This window comes from Pelophylax lessonae, assembly GCF_965119305.1.
Source record: "Pelophylax lessonae genome assembly, chromosome: 8".
Classification (NCBI taxonomy): Eukaryota; Metazoa; Chordata; class Amphibia; order Anura; family Ranidae; genus Pelophylax; species Pelophylax lessonae.
In genome coordinates this window covers 163947436-163965132 of record NC_138775.1, presented here as the reverse complement: position 1 = coordinate 163965132, position 17697 = coordinate 163947436, and the positions used below count along the sequence as shown (strand labels likewise).

The window sequence follows — 17697 nt, the reverse complement described above, 5'->3', positions numbered from 1 at the left end:
TTAAACAGCTTGCGAGGTCACATACGACCAGGTCTCGGCCTGAGTCGCAGCGTTCCTCCTGGCCAACAGCCCCCATTTAGATGGAGAGGGGTTCTGTCCGGAGCGGTGCCCGCCTGGTTCCTGGTATAGTGAGTAGCTGTCTCCCCTGGAGGGTTTTGGGGTGAATGTGGGCCCCTCCTTGGAATGGTCAGACCCCCGGGTTCCCCTCCTTCACGCAGACATCCCTCCGCAGAGTCCCTCATTCTGCCCCCGCCCCTCCACATACGCTGGGGCTGTTTGGGTGGTCTGGCCACTTTCCTAGGGTGGGGGCAGGGCGCTGACTGGTGTTGTGGGCCAGGGGGTGCACCATCAGTAACCAGACGATCGACTGTGCTGTGGGAGGGGGTTGTACCTGGTGGGGGCTCCTGCCAGGACCCCCCTGCCCTGCCTGGATTTATCCTTGAGGCCTGGTCTCCCAATCCTGGGTCCCTGTATGCCTCGTGGTGCCGCGCAGGGCCGCCATTTTGTTGTAGCCTGTGTGTCCTATACATGGCGGCAATGTTTGTGTAGTTCGGCGGTCATTTTGCTGTTTGCCATTGAAAATCGAGGCAACCATGACAGTGGAGCCCTGTGGGCGGTGAATTCAGCGGTGGGAGCCCCTCCTCATCCACTGGTGCTGACTCCTGGATCATTTTGCTTCCTGATCGCAGCACGTGTAGTGCAGATTATCCTGGAGGCTGCAGGTGCTTGTTTCTGCGGGTGGTGAGTCTGGTGGCGGTCCTCTCCCTCTCTGCTGAGGATTGCTGGTGCTTTGTGCCTGGCGACTGGATGGTGCTGCCTGCGCAGTTGGGGTTGTCCCTTGCAGTGTGTTACACCTTTTTTTATGGAGTCCCCCTGGTGACGCATTGAGTCTTTGGAGCACATCTCCCCAGCTGATCCCCTCTCTGAGGCTGTGGGGTCCTCCGAGTCCCAACCATCCATCGATGCACTGACGGCGGTCCTGGAGTCCTTTGTTTCCCGGGTGGAGGTGGCTTTCAGGCGACGGGCTAACAAAAAGTGCCCCCTGCCTTACCCTGCTTCATCTTCTTATCAGATCCTGAATCTGATTCGGCTGCCGCGAACGTGGGTCACCCTGCTTGGATCTGCAACAACATGCCTGGAATCCTTCTGATAGTGATGATTTCTCCACGTCTCCACGAAAGGGTGCTGCGGATGCACAGATTGTATCTTTACGTGAGACCCTAAAGATGGAGGGCGCAGCTGAAGCTGCAATGGAGACGCAGGTACCCTTTGGAATCCAGAGCGGCAAAGGTGTTTCCTTTCCCTGCCTATTTTGACAGAATTGTCGCTAAATAGTGGTGATGACCAATGCGTCCCCGTGGGTTCCCTAAGAGCTTTAATAGGCGTTATCCCTATGAGGAGTCCCTTCTTAGGAAGTGGACTGTGCCGCCGGTGGTGGACCCTCTGGTTTCCAGATTAAACAAGGCAACCATGGTTCTGGTTGAAGAGTCCCCAGGCTTTAAGGATCCGGCTGACTGGAAGGCGGAGGCTGTAGCCCACCATATGTACAGTCTGGCTGGTTCGGCAATGAGGCTGGTATTCACCATTGCCCTAGTATCGCAAACTTTGACCGAGTGGGCTAAGCGCTTACACCATGACCTGGAGGGGTAACAGCTCTCCCCTGCTTTTGCTGAGCTGGCAGACCAGCTAGTCCAGGGGCTGCAGTTTATCTGTGATGCCTCTTTGGATGTGGCTCCCCTGATGGCTCGTCTCTCTGTTTTGGCAGTGGTCCTCCGGCATGTCTTTTGGCTCAAGTGCTGGTCTGCAGATCAGGCTTAAAAAAAGGGCTTGACTGCTGTTCCTTTCCAAGGAGATCACCAGTTTGGAGCTACCCTGGATGACATAATTTAAAGGTCTCACAGGGGGGAAGAGTACTATTATTCTGCAGGCTACTAAGGGCAAGGAACCTCGTCATAGACGTGGGCCCTCCTTTTCAGCTCATAAGTTTTTTTTTTTTGTCCCTCAAGGTCGACTGACAAGGGCTCAAAGCCTTTCAAGGAGGCCTCTTAAGGAGGATCCAAACAAACTTGGTCTGGCAAAGCCAAGATTGGGCTTTTCCAGACCCGTGGACAGGTCTTCTTTAGCATGAAGGTGCACCCTCACCCGTATCTGGGGTGGGGGAACGTCTTTGTGGTTTTCCAGGACTTGTGGACTTCCCTAGTGCGAGAAAAGTGGGACCACAAAGTCATTTGGTCCGGCTACAAGATCGAGTTTCCCTCTTGTCGCCCAGCAAGTTTTTTTCCTTCCAACTTGCGCCTGTCCCCAGACTGCTTACAGGGCCTGTTTGGGTCAGTACAAGATCTGTTCCTTCAAGGGGTGATTGTCCCGGTTCCGACTTCGGAACGTTTTCAGGGTTTTTACTCAAACCAGGAAGGAAGGCAAAGTGAGTCAAATCCTGGACCTCAAGACGCTAAACTGCTTTGTGCTGGTACAGAAGTTTAGAATAGAGTCCATTCGAACGGTGGTGGCATCCCTGCGTCCAGGGGATTTTCTCACCTCTGTAGATATCAAGGATGCTGCAAAAGTATATATTCAATAGAATATATTCCTCGCGCCTAGGAGTGCCTAATAAAATAGGTAATGTGGCTACTATATAGATTTTATAAAATATGTAGGATGAGCAGCTGCTATAAAGTGCAAAGTGAATGTATAGGAAATCCCAAACTAGATGAGATAATATAGCGCTTGCTGATGTATGCAGGGAACCGTGGGAGTGGATTTGCAATAAAATACCCTAAAAACTCTAAAACTCTAAAAAGGCTGTAACCTTAAAACATAAATATCATAAAAGTAAATATAATCAACTAAATAATGTGCCAATATCAAGTCCAACAAATCACAATAAAGATAAAGTGCTTAGTGAAATTCAAAAATAGTTCATAAGTGACTCAGTGATGGGTATTCCAAAAAAGTGCCAAAAAGGAAAAAAGTGCAAGTGCTTGGTGCTGGATCCTCCAATGGACCAGGAAATCCAATCATGCAGATGGTAAGAGGTAAGATATAAACTCACCAGATACGGTGGGTCTCAACTGCCTTACGGCAAAGAGACCAATAATGCTTTAGTGACCCTCCAGGTCAGAACGATGGTAACTGCTGGGCTCCTATCCCTCTCGGGCCGGAATCCCCCGGATCGGGTAAAAGGGTTCCTCACGGTCCTCCAAATAAAATTCAGGGAACAAAAAGGACAGGCTCCGGATGGTGCAGTACCATTAAAATAGGTTTATTAAGTTAAAAAGCTGACAAAGCTGGCAAAAGATAAAAAAAACGCTGTGCAGAGCCCGCTTGTGAATGTTTGTGAGCACTTGCACTTTTTTCCTTTTTGGCACTTTTTTGGAATACCCATCACTGAGTCACTTATGAACTATTTTTGAATTTCACTCAGCACTTTATCTTTATTGTGATTTGTTGGACTTGATATTGGCACATTATTTAGTTGATTATATTTACTTTTATGATATTTATGTTTTAAGGTTACAGCCTTTTTAGAGTTTGAGTTTTTAGGGTATTTTATTGCAAATCCACTCCCACGGTTCCCTGCATACATCAGCAAGCGCTATATTATCTCATCTAGTTTGGGATTTCCTATAGATATCAAGGATGCCTACCTTCACATTCCAATATGTGCCAGTCACCAGCGTTTTATCCGCTTTGGTCTGAAAGGAGCATTATCAGTTTGTGGCGTTAACCTTTGGTCTTGCCTCTGCTCCTTAGGTCTTCACAAAAGTGTTAGTGCCAGTGCTAGGCTTGCTATGCCAACTGGGGATCACTGTACTGGGCTACTTGTCTGATTTTCTTCTGCGAGCGGAGTCTCCCTCTGCTCTGGTCGACAACCTTGAAATCACAATACGAACTCTGCAGGAGTTAGGCTGGATTCTGAGCTTTCAGAAGTCTGCTCTGTCTCCGTCCACAAAGCTGGACTATCTGGGCCTGACTCTGGACTCGGCCTTAGCCAGAGTGCTCCTTCCTCTGGACAAACTCCAGAAATTCGATATCCAGAAATTCGATATCCAATCAACTTTAACACCCAAGCGCTCACTCCAATGGGAATAACAGGCGTGCTGCTCTCAGGCGGGGAACTCCAATCAGAAGTGCATAAAAAAGAGAGAAAAGGAGGCGCAGTGCATAAAAAAGAGAGAAAAGGAGGCGCAAACACCTTGTGCATTACCCTTGGACACCTTTAAAACTTTTATTAAAAGGCCAAAAACATACTCACAGACATGAAGAACATATATCGCATAGAATGAGTCCACCACATTTGGAGGTAATCGTCCCTATCGATGGACCGCTGACGTGTTTCGGGAGAAACGCTCCCTTCTTCAGAGCTAGTCCATCTTTCAGCAAGGTTAGATTTATACTGGACGTGCCATGCGAGCCAACACCCATCTCTCCTCCCACCCCCACCCTCCTCCCATGTGTACCGGGCGGGGCAAAAAACAACAACAAAGGAAGCAAATCTAACAGCAAATGGGAGAGAAAAAGAAAAAAAAACAATTCATTATATAAAAATTATTTAGAAAATGATAATCATTTTATATCGAAAGATATTCGATCACATTAAATGAAATGAAATATGTAATTGGTTCATATCCCAAGCTTGATGCAGAATGATCACTGTATGTAATAATAATCCTTTTATGTTGGATGATATACAGACAGTGTTGAAAGCATATAGCAGGAGCGTCATGGGGGAAGACATTGCTCTGACCAGGCCTACAATATGTATTCCATTTACCCCATGTCCTCTCTCATGTATGGAGGGGGGCTCCTCTAGGTGTCACTCCAACGTTTATCCCGCTCATCTGTATATTAGTATGTTCCAGTCGGTGTCCCCCAAACCGCTATCTGATGCATTCTGGCCACCGCTGGGCTGTCTCCTCTGTGTGCGGTGACTTCCAGGACCCGAAATGCATGCTGCACTTCCTGCGCTTCGGGCCCTCTATGCGTCACTTCCAGGGGCATGAACAAACCCCTGACAAACGTGGACAAACAAACAGGCAGGCCATGCACCAAGTGATCATTATAAATCAAGCTTGGGATATGAACTAATTACATATTTCATTTAATGTGATTGAATATCTTTTTGATATAAAATGATTTATCATTTTCTAAATTTTTTTATATAATTTTTTTCTCTCTCCCATTTGCTGTTAGATTTGCTTCCTTTGTTGTTGTTTTTTGTCCCGCCCAGTACACACGGGGGGTAGGGTGGAGGTGGGAGGAGATACTGGTGTCGGCTCGCATGGCACTTCCAGTATAAATCTAACTTTGCTGAAAGATGGACTCTGAAGAAGGGAGTGTCTCCCGAAACGCGTCAACGATCCAACGATAGGGACGATTACCTCCACATGTGGTGGACTCATTCTATGCGATATATGTTCTTCATGTCTGTGAGTATGTGTTTGGATTTTTAATAAAACTTTTAAAGGTGTCCAAGGGTAATGCACCAGGTGTTTGAGCCTCCTTTTCTCTCTTTTTTATAAACTCCAGAAATTGCAGGCTGCAATTTTCCTCCTGCTGTCCAACAGATGGTCGTCCCTCTGGACTTGCATGCGGGTGCTGGGCTTTATGGTGTCGATTTTCAAGGCGGTTCCGTTTGCACAGTTCCATACCAGGTCCCTGCAAAGGGAGATTCTGACCAAATGGGACAAGACTCCCCAGTCTCTGGAAAATCAGATCCAGCTGAGTCGGGGAACGAGGAAGTCCTTGATATGGAGGCTTCGTTCTCTGGCACTTCGCCTGGGAAAATCCTTCCTTCCCATGTATTGGACAATGGTCACCACCAATGCCAGCCTGTCTGGCTGGGGAGGCGTCCTCGGCAAAAATTCTTCTCAGGGGATCTGGACGCTGGAAGAGTCCAGACTACAGATCAATGTCTTGGAACTCCAAGCGATCAGATAGTGTCTGGATCATTGGACGGATCACCTTCAGGGTTGTCCAGTGCACATTCAATCGGACAATGCCACAGCCGTGGCTTATGTCAATAATCAAGGGGGCACAAGAAGTGTCCTGAGAGGTGTGGAAGTAGCTGGGAATCAGGTTGGCGGAACAGTTTGTTCCAGCCCTCTCCACCGTACACATTCCCGGGGTGGAAAATTGTCAGGCGCATTATCTCAGTCAGCAGGCGTTGGACCAAGGGAAGTGGCCCCTTCATCCAGAGGTGTTTCATCAGCTGTGTCTCTGGTGGGGCACCCCCAAGGTGGATCTGTTGGTGTCTCGGCTCAACAGAAAGGTGCAGAGGTTTATAGCTCGGTCAAGGGATCCTCTGGCAGACGCCACGGACATGCTAGTGGCCCAGTGGGGTCAGTATCGGCTGATTTCTCTCCTCTCAAGCTTCTGCCCAGACTTCTCGGCAGAACAGATTCTGGTCATCTTACTGGGTCCTGACTGACCTCGCCGGGCTTTGTATGCGGATCTGGTGCGACTGGTCGCCGACGTTCCTTGGAAGCTTCCTCTCAGGGAGGATCTTCTGTCCCAAGGGCCGATCTTCCATCCTGCTTTAGTCGCTGGCTTTGGCGGCTTGGCTATTGAATGTCAGGTGCTGTAGTGTAGGGGTTTATCTGAGTCAGTGATTCCTACCCTGTTGAAAGCTAGGAAATCTACTTCTAGAAAGATCTACCATTGTACGTGGAAGACGTACATTGCGTGGTGTTGAGTCTCTTGGGGTTCCTCGCTCCTTCTCGGTGGCTCAGATTTTAACCTTCCTTCAACGGGAGGTTGAACAGAAATTGGCCTTGAGTACCATCAAGGACCAAGTGTTGGCCTTGGCGATCTTCTTCCAATGTCCTTTGGCCACACACTCCCTGGTGCGTACCTTTCTTCAGGGTGTCCGACATTTGGTTCCTCCAGTGCGGGCACCATTGCCGCCTTGGGATCTTAATTTGGTGCTTTCAGCTCTGCAGAAGCCTCATTTTGAAAATATTCAGGAGATTCCTCTGCTTACGTTGTCCCAGAAGGTGGCCTTTTTAGTGACTATGACATCTGCACGCAGGGTGTTGGAACTGGCGGCGTTATCCTGTCGTTTACCTTACCTGGTGATTAACGGGGATAAGGTGGTTCTTCGCCCCTGTCCGTCATTCCTAAATAAACACCGCAGCCTCAAGACGGTGTCATGCACTTAAAGGCATGGCACATTTTCCAATGCGTGGAGCCGCTTTTTGCGGCACATTTTGGCTGCGGGTGCTAAAAAGGCATACGATTTCCACACCTTCCTGCACCTGCAATAGTGTAAACCTTACCTTGGACAGTGTTGGGGAAAAAAAATATCATTGCTATACAACATAACAAAAAACTATAAGCTTCTCTATACTTTGTATATTTCTTGATAAAACATAGCTCTTTCCTTATGGTAACCTCAAAGCCCTTAGAGACCCTTGCGGGTAACCTATGCTACAGTGTAAAGGATAGTGGACTACTGAGAATTTCTGAAAACCTCTGATGGTGTCTATTCTATTAAAATAGGCCAATTCATGCAAATAAAGTTAGTGAAATACTGATACTATCCATTGAACACTGCAGAATGCCCTAAGGTCAGGAGATTTTTTTTTATCACACATATCGCAAGCAATTGCTGCCAGATTCAGCACCCCAATATAGAAGAATCTGATTGGGTGACTCTGGCTATGATTTAGTTCTCTACTTACTCTATGGCTTGGGCTACAATAGACAGGGATAGGAACTGCATAAGCATGCATAATATTCTCAGAGCACCAAAGATTTCAGAATAATAAATTAAATAATGAATGAAACACAAACACCTTAGGTATGCCATTTCATCAATAGACATTCCAGTACCTGAAATTAAGTGTTGACTGGAGTTAAAGCAGAGCGCCATCCAAAAGGGGAAGGTCTGCTTTAAGGCCTCCTCCCCCACTCCTGTGTGTGAAATGGAGCTTTTGGGGAGGAAGGTACCCGATTTTGACAGGTACCCGCTCCCACTTGTAATCTGATCACCTAGATGGTAGGTCTCCATCCCCCCCCAAAGTCTACTGAGACACATGACAGGTCCCAGAAGACCGCTCCCAGTCATAGAGTGCAGCGCCGCTCGCATATTCACAGTGGGCACCCAGCTGTGAAGATGCAATCTGTCACAGCCGGGTGCCCATGGTAAAGATGCTGGTGAGGGAGGACATGGAGAAAACGGCTGGGGTGAGCACACCGCTGTTTCATGGGACAGGTAAGTGGCTGTTTATTAAAAGTCAGCAACTACAGTTTTTGTAGCTGCTGACTTTAATTTTCACTTAAGAGACTAGAGCTCCTCTTTAAGCTTTCAAGTATCCCTGAGCTGGAGAATATTTACTTTATGCTATCTATTCATGTGTTGCTTTCTTTGGTTCCCTAAACTCATAGGCATTGTTTTTTCTTTGCTGGGAAATGCTAATTCAATGAGCATGAGCTAGCATTTCCAAAACATTTGACAGGTTTTGGTCAGATTTCTTGAAACCTTTAACCACTTTACCACCGGAGGATTTTGCTGTCTTCCGTCCAGGCCACTTTTTGCGATTCGGCACTGTGCGACTTTAACTGACAATTGCGCGGTCGTGCGACACCGTACCCAAACGAAATTTACGTCCTTTTTTTCCCACAAACAGAGCTTTCTTTTGGTGGTATTTGATCACCTGTGCAATTTTTACTTTTTGCGCTATAAACAAAAAAAGAGCGTTTATTTTGAAAAAATAACAATATTTTTCACATTTTTTTATATAAAATTCCCCCCCAAAAAAATGTAAAAATGAAATTTTTTTTAAATTTTTGGCCAATTTGTTTTCTGCTACCTATGTTTAGTAAAAAAAAAATCGCAATAAGTGTATTTTGATTGGTTTGCGCAAAAATTTTTGCGTTTACTAACTAAGGGAAAGATTTCTGTCATTTTTGGTGTTTTTTTTTAACGCGTAATGGCGGTGATCTGCGATTTTTTTTTGCGGGACTGCGACATTGCGGCGGACAGATCGGACCCTTGACTGACCTTTTTGACACTTTTGGGGGTACCAGTGACATTTCTACAGTAATCAGTGCTATATATATGCACTGTTACTGTAAAAATGACACTGGCAGGGAAGGGGTTAATTTTATTGGAGAGGGAGGGGTTAATGTATGCCTGGTGCTTACTGACGTGTGGGGGGGGAGGTGACTGTGTGACAGAAGGACAGATCGGATGTCCAGCTATGCTGAACACTCCGATCTGTCAGTCCCTGTCACTATGGAGATCCGCCTGCTGTGTTTACATACAGCGGGCGGATCTCCAGACTCGATCCCCGACGATCGGGGCAGAGCAGCGGCAATCGCCGCTGCTCCTCCGCTGGCCCGACTCCCGCTGTGAATGAACACAGCGGGAGCGAGCCTCCGGCGGCGCGCGAGCGCCGCCCACAAGGGGCGGAGTCCAGCGACGTAGGTCTACGTCGCTGGACGGGATCGCGGCACTTTGCCGCAGTAGCCTCCATGTAAGCGGAGGTAAAGTGGTTAAAATGGTACGGATGTTGAAAACAAATTGCTAGTAGGTGAGGGTTTTTTTTAGTAGAAAAGTCTTTGTATGTCTGTTCTGCCAAAATAAAAAAAATAAAGCAAACTCCTTTACCTAATTGCTAGCAATTTTTTTTTTTTTCTTGTACATTAGCTGTGGTGCGTGCATAGTTCAATGTGTGTTTTTGCTGCGTACTGTGGTGATATACTTTACTTGTGCAAGTGCTGAAGAAGGAAGATACTGAATGCAGGAGTAAAGAGAGTGCAGAGCGGTCATTGCGGGAGGAAGGCAAACTCCGTGAGTTTGCCATAATGTGCTAGTATTGCATATCATGACAAGTGCTCCTGCACCCTGCTTCGCTCTGCCCGTGTCCTCTTTCAAAGCAAGCCTTAGTGCCAGTCTTCAAGTGCTAAGTACAGAGTAAATTTCTGAAGATAGAAGTATAGGAGCAGCATTTGGGTTGTTATCCCCTCCTGGCACAGGGTCATGGGTTAGAATGTGAGAGGAAACCTCCACAACAGGGATGCACCGAGCAATATAAAACAGAAGCTTTAACCCTTCCATGTTATTTTTAAACCGAAAACGACATAAAAACCTAAAGTTTTGGCTGGCTTAACCACATTCAAAGGAGAAGTTCACCTTTGGAAACATTCTACCCATGTTCAGGGTGGAAAATGTAACATGTTCCCACTGCTACAGCCTCTCCCCAAACCACCGTTCTAGTGACAGTGAGCTGGGGATCCTCTCCCCGCACTCGCTGTCACAATTTTTTAAAAACCGCGTCTGTGCAGGGCTCTGACCACCTAGCCGAATCATTCATTCAGAGTTCTGTGAATGGGAGAACTGCATGGGCGATGTTGAGCGCTCAAGATAGTTCATGGTTTCTTCCTGATATTGTGCAACTGCCTGTCTGTACGATGTATGAGCAAACCCCTTTCACGGACAATGTGGGCTATGTGGGACTTTAAGTGAGACACCAGCAGGTATGCCCAGCGTCTCCATCCCTGTATCGGAAAAAACAAATTGAAAAGGATTAAGAGAGGTGCATGGAAGCCAGCCAGCCCCCAGTCTGATGTACTCACCCTCCAGTCTGCCACCAACCAAGTAGAGCTGTCTCGATATAAATAAAGAACGGGGTTTTAGTTGACACGCATTTGAAAACGCATGTGTAAGCTGCAGAGCCACGACACGGCACCCTGTTTTATCTGCAGTCCTAACACTTTTAAATTTGAGTGTCTCCGCTCTGGGAGCACATGGCTGCTAATGGATGGATAGGAGGCAGGTGAGAGGGAGCAGCCCAAACTCCCCCCAACCCACCTCCATCCATGACTGGTCTAGTATCTCAGAACTCTAATAGCAATGTTCTTAAGATGGTACAAAACTGAAAACGACCAGCTGAGAAGCATACACCTCCAACCCCTTGGTGGATGCAGTGTAAAACACAGATTGGGACTTTATATGAGGCAATTTGCCTGTATAGCTCAGTGCCTCCATCCCTAATTTCATAAAATATTTGGGACTTTACATGAGACAAGCAGGTCATGCTATGGTCTCCATCCCTGTATATGAAAAAACTGGGGTCAAATTAGACTGCATCCACCAAAAACGCACGAAAATCGCACGGTGGGACTTTACATGAAGCACCAGCCTGTAGGCAAAGTGCCTCCATCCCTGGTTACCCCTTTCACAGACAGTCTGCGGGAGTCCTGCATTTCATGCGCAATCTGCTGATCGCAGGTACAATGCTTTGCAGGCTCCTAGTAAATATAATAATAAATGCACATTATTTTTTTAATCTGCAAGGCAAAATGATGTGTATTTATTTATTTTTTATTATCAATTTTTGCTTTGTGTATGGACTTAAACTGTATGTACAGTTAAACAGTGTACTTCTCATATTTGCTTCCTGTGAAATAAAAATCTAAAGTGTATTGTTATACCTGTTCAATAAATGAAGAAAAAAAACCTATTGATCCTTGCAGAAATCTTGTTACCTTTTATAATTGCCTTTGTCCCTGTTCTGTTATCTGTTCCCAGTCCTCTGTGGACTACACAACACCCCTCATGGAGATGAGATGAGGGGAGGGGGGGGGACATGTTCTTTAGTCCTAACACACTTCCTGTTCTAGTGTGACAGCACGGCTCCTCTATAGGACAAGAAGTGTGTGTTACTGGCAGGATCACCAAATGCAGCTAAAGGAAAATTAAAAGCTATTGCAGCCATCACATCTAGGGATTGGTAAGCTGCAATATATTTTGTATAAAGATGTGTTCTCAGGTTTGGATGCACCTTAACCCTTCTTCCTATTGTAATATATACTGTTGAGTTGGTCATTATTTATACAGTTCCATTGGTGACCAAAGCTTTTATTTCTACAGGCGAAAGTCGGAAGAAGAGCGCAATAAGAAGGAAGATGAGAAGGCCAGACGGGAGTATATCAAACAGGAATACATGCGTAGGAAGCAGCTCAAGTTAATGCAAGACATGGATTCTGTAATAAAACCTCGAATGAACCTTGGCAGGCCTAAAAAGCCTCGACCTAAATCTATCCATAGAGACCATCAGGCTGAATCGCCTAGAACACCTACTGGGGGCCCTCCAGGTACATAAACTGAGATAGTAAGCTATGCTATTGAGGTGTTTAAAAGCCTAAATTCACTGAGCAGAGAAGGTCTAAGTACTATATGAACTAAGAGGTATGCTAAAATGTTTCCCAACCTTAGGAATACTTTAGTAATTTTTTTTCTTGTTAATTACATAATGCTAATGTTAATGTTAACCACTTAAGCCCCGGAAGATTTTACCCCCTTCCTGACCAGGGGGTATTTTGCGATTCGGCATTGCATGACTTTAACGGACAATTGCGCGGTCGTGCGACGCTGTACCCAAATGAAATTGATGTCCTTTTTTTCCCACAAACAGAGCTTTCTTTTGGTGGTATTTGATCACCTGTGCGATTTTTTGATCATGCGCTATAAACAAAAAAACGCGACAATTTTGCAAAAATAACAATATTTTTCACATTTTTTTTATATGAAATTCCCCCAAAAAAATGTAAAAATCTAAATTTTTTAACATTTTAGGCCAATTTGTTTCCTGCTATATATGTTTGGTAAAAAAAAAATCCCAATAAGCGTATTTTGATTGGTTCGCGCAAAAGTTATTGCGTTTACTAAGGGAAAGATTTTTGCCATTTTTATTGTTTTTTTTTTTTTAACGAATAATGGCGGCGATCTGCGATTTTTTTTTTTTTTTTGCGGGACTGCGACATTGCAGCAGACAGATCGGACCCTTGACTGACATTTTTGACACTTTTGGGGGTACCAGTGACATTACTACAGTAATCAGTGCTATACATATTCACTGTTACTGTAAAAATGACACTGGCAGGGAAGAGGTTAACTTTACTGGAGAAGGAGGGGTTAAGTGTGTCCCTAGAGGCGTGATTCTTGCTGTGCAGGATGTGGCTTTTCATGTAACAGCAGAGATCTACGATCCTACATAGCAGGACCATATGATCTTTGCTGTTACACAAGGGAGAATGACAGGCGGCTTTGTTTACATTAGCTGCCTGCCTTTCTCCCTCTGTAACTGACGATCGCAAGTGACCGGCGGACATCGGGTCCGCCGGTCACATGTGCGGGGATCCCAGTGAGCGAGCGGGGGCGGGAGCGCGCCTCCGGCGGCACGCGCTCGCCCCCTATTGGCTCGCAGGTGATTGACATACGGGTACGTCACTTTGCCTGCACGGGGCTGACCGCCGCAGTATATGTACTTGCGGCGGTTGGCAATCGGTTAAAGGATAAGTTCACCTTTGTGAACATGTTACTTGCTCCACCTGATTTTAGGGTGAACACGTAACTTGTTTCCAGTCCTGCATTCTCTGCTCGATTTTACCTCCTACTACAAAAAAAAATAAGAAATGCACATTTTATTTACCTGCGACAAGATGTGTATTTAATATTTTTTGTAGAAAGGTGAAGTTATCCTTTTTTTTTTTTAAGTGTTACGAAACCCGCAACCGTGAAATCAGTAAAGCATGCTCGTTATACTCACTGTGTAACCTAAAGGGTTACTCATCTGCATTGTGTGAAAAGGCTGTTTGATCTTGTCTTCTCTGATCCTCCCCTTCTTCCACAGTCCCCAAACCATTTCCTGATAGAACAGAGCCTTGGGGGCAAGCTGCATATGCTCAGTTTGGTGTATGTTGCTAGAGATCTTTTTTTTTTCTTGGGGGAGTGCATATGATTCACAAAGGGCCAATCAGCACTGTCCAGACAGAGGGTCAGGGGTCCTGCAGCCTCATAGGACAATCATGTGAGAATTTTAAACTGCTCCTAGAAGCTTTAATCAGACACTGATAGAAGTCACAAGACTGCTCTAACTGCTGATGAGAAAAGGTATTTAGCAGTTTATGGTTACTAAAACTTTTGCATACATCGCACATGTTCTGTGTACTGTGGGAGACCAGACATAGTGAATGCAGGGTCCTGGTGTTAACAGTGTAACATAATACACTTTTTTTTTTTATTCTGTACTTTTGGTCTCTTATGTGATGTACTAAAGCTAGGCTCAGAAGGAGTAACAGGGCTCTTTGCAGTGACTAATCTCAGAATTTATGTATATTATCTATTACTTCTGAAATTAATTCTGAGTTTGTCGTACTGTCCTGTTAGTAATAGCAAGGGAACCTAACACAGCAGAATAAACTTTTTATTTTTAACCCTTCAGGCTGTAGTTGTGCTTTAAGTATTCAATATATGGAGAATTACCTGGGCATTCCTTCCTGGATCTGAGTGCCCCTTAGGCAGAGCCAACTGTTTATACTGGGTATTCCTTGATCACGTTAAGAGGTGCTAGCCTGAGAGATATTGCATTTCCAGGGTTTTTGAGCAATTTGGGTTATCAGTATAACATTTATAATGTTTACCAGACTGGTAAACATTTAGGTTTTAGGCTAGCTTATTTTTTGGCATGGCTGACTATGGGTCCAAGTGACGAATCTTGACGTATTAATTTGACAGCATGCAGATATAGTGCGTGGGTGGTGGTCCTGAGGGGCCCCTTCCTCTTGATATCCCTTCCCGGTTCCCTGTTCTGGGAGGGAGAGTCTGTGTGCCCTGTGTCAAGAATACTGTCAGTTCTTCATATGAAGTTCTTTATACGATCAAAAGATCCAGCTATTAGTGCCGGTTCACACTTCCGCGTGTGCGGCGATCGCATGTAATATCGGAGCGCACTGCTCCTTCATTACATGCGATCGGATGTGCAGTGCGAATTCAGCCATACACTTTGTATGGCTAAATTCGCACTGCACCCGCACAAAACTCGCACGAGGCATTTTTTCAGCCGCATCAGGATCGGATCGCACAGTGGTTCACACTTGTGCGATCCGATCCTGTGCGAACTGTCAGATCGCACTGCGATATGCGATCAAACTGGGGGTGTCGTTAACATTTCATTGACACCCCCAGCGTATTGCATATGGCAGTGTGAACTGCCATATGTGCGTTTGGGATGCGGGACCAGGCTGCGAATTCGCAGCCTTCCCGCATCGCACAAGTGTGACCCGGCACTTAGAGATTGCAGAAGAATGGAGACTTTATGGAGGAAATCCATTTAGGACTGAGCTTCAAAATATGTGCACATTATATTTAGAATGTGTCTTATGAATTTCCTCTATATTGAAAAATGAATGATTTGTTGTTTAAAGTGGTTGTAAACCTCAGACATGAAATATAAACAAAGCATATCCCTCTATAGCAGTAGTACGGCCCCTGGGATCCCTGGATCTTTAAACGCTGCGGGACTGCACGTCGTATGCCATATTAGTTCTTTTCCCATTAATTTTATACATCCTCTTATATATGCTATATGTGTGTGTATATATATATATATATATATATATATATATATATATATATATATATATATATATATATATATATGTGTGTTTTGAATTACTTATACTCAAATGATGGTCCATCCCGGCCCGCTGCATCCAATTCCAGCTTTTCCTGTTACTTGTGAATACACTATTGTTAACACCCACCGCCCGCCCCTGCCCGCTTTATATCCCTTGCTTAATATGGCCTCGGACTTAGTCTGATTAGGGAGCACTAAAAAACACAAACCTGGCGCTAGTATGACAGGACCAGCGCCCTCTCCATGACAATTGGCATAACACCAGGGGGTCAAGTAGCAGCTGTGTGGGAACAAAACACACAAGGAGGGATGTTCAAAAGTATCAGTCACAGAAGGGTTAACCACATATAAGCACTATATAAACCCATCGATGATTACTGATGGCAGCAATAATAGTCATGAATGATGCCAATGTGGTAAATAGAACATTGAAAAGTTGTCAGGACAACCATACGAGAATTAGGCACTCGCTCCACTGCATTGGGTCACCGCACAAAATGGTCGGCCCTCACGCATGTTCACTTCATCAAATCTGGCCCTCTTTGAAAAAAGTTTGCACACCCCTGCTCTGTAGTGTGTATTTGTTACCCTAAAAACAGGTAGCATGTTCGCAAAGGTGAACTTTAAATATGGTGACAGGAAGGAAACTTAAACTGACTGATAGCCTTAGCTCTGTTCGTGTGTGGTTTTTGAAGAGAGGTGTGTCCCTTCCCTCCAATCAGGTCTCAGAGCTCCCCTTACTGATGTAACTTAAGCTCTCCGCCCCCTGCTTTCAGAGCTTAGAGATCCTGTGTAAATTGTGCACTTTGGATATAGGGGAAAGATAACTGTAGATAAACAGTTTATTTTCTGTAAATCACCTGAGGCCACTCACTTCACTTTTGTTACAGGTACTGTATAAGGCAGCCTTTTTCAGCCAAAGTGCTCAGCCACCCTGGGGTGCCTTGAGGTTTCTTCAGGGGTGCCTTGGCCTAAAAATCACCTAAAATTTGTATACAAGCCAGTGGGTGGATGAAACCTGCCTTTTAGTTACATAAAGCCACAGCTTTTCATTGTGCACCATTATAACCTTCTAGTACCCAATGACCTCATCAGTTGATGATGAGGATGTCCGTTGCCTGCATATCTTCCTTGTTTGACCCTCTCCTGACTCTCTCAATCAGCTTTGGGGTAACATTAGCTAAGTGATGGAGAAAAACTGAGGGAGAAGAGAAACACTGGAATACTAGTCGGTACCAGTTTGCAACAGTGTATTTGCTTTGGAAGAATAAATCGCCTCTAATGTCCTACATGTATTGATGTTTCTGCATTATGTATAACGATTAGAATAATTTTTACATTTTAGAATAGGGTGCCTCAAGACTGTCCAGCATTTTGGAGGGTGCCTCGAGATTGTCCATAATTTTAAAGGGTGCCTTGACTGAAAGAAGGTTGAGAAACACTGGTATAAGGCATGGAAAATGCATTTCCTTTCCAGTTCTTATCTCGCATTGCAGCAGGCTTAGATATTTTGAATGAGAATAAGATTTATGAACTGTATGAAGTCTCAGCTACCTATTGTATACATCGCTGTTTTTGGGCAGCGGGACATGATCTTCCAGTCCCGCTCCCGGGTCAAAATGGAGTCGGGCTGAGCAGCCTTCACAGGTAGCTTTGCATTTACTGAATGAATACAAGGCATCCTCTGGCTGAGGTGGAGAGGCGGGTAGATGATGTCATAATCCCGGTCAATCAGAGAACACTTCTAAAATGGAAGGCTTCCTCTGAATGACTTAGCAGCACACAGCCCGACTCAGTTTTGCTTGGCAACAGAACACGAAGTGTATTTTCTGCTGCTGGAACACAATGCTGAGGCTACATACAGTTTATACAGCACTGACCGCCGCTGCATGTGAAGAAAATAGTTTGTTTGGGCCAGCTTGGTCCAAGCAAACTCTTTGAAGTTCACCAAAACATAGAGTTAGGTTTTAAAGTATTACTAAAGGCAATGTTTTTTATTTTTTTTTGGTTGTGAAAAGAGTACGAGGAATTAGAATACCTGTCAGTTTCTATTGCTGCCTGTGCCCCTGTTAGGCAGATTTCCCCTTCCCCCAATTTTCATGTTTACCATTATCATTAACCACTTAAGCCCCGGAAGATTTTACCCCCTTTCTGACCAGGGGGTATTTTGCAATTCGGCACTGTGTGACTTTAACGGACAATTGCGCGGGCGTGCAACGCTGTACCTAAACGAATTTGACGTCCTTTTTTTCCCCACAAACAGAGCTTTCTTTTG

General features: G+C 45.3%; 1 protein-coding gene across 2 annotated transcripts in view; it reads left to right on the top strand.

The window, feature by feature from the left end:
- The window catches only part of CAMSAP2 (calmodulin regulated spectrin associated protein family member 2), a 172699-nt gene that overhangs the window by 137920 nt on the left and 17082 nt on the right, over positions 1 to 17697 (top strand). For both annotated transcript variants that reach the window (XM_082264771.1, XM_082264770.1), the window contains one exon: positions 11876 to 12099. In XM_082264771.1, the coding sequence (XP_082120897.1) occupies positions 11876 to 12099 (224 nt within the window). The remainder of the gene's footprint in view (positions 1 to 11875; positions 12100 to 17697) is intronic.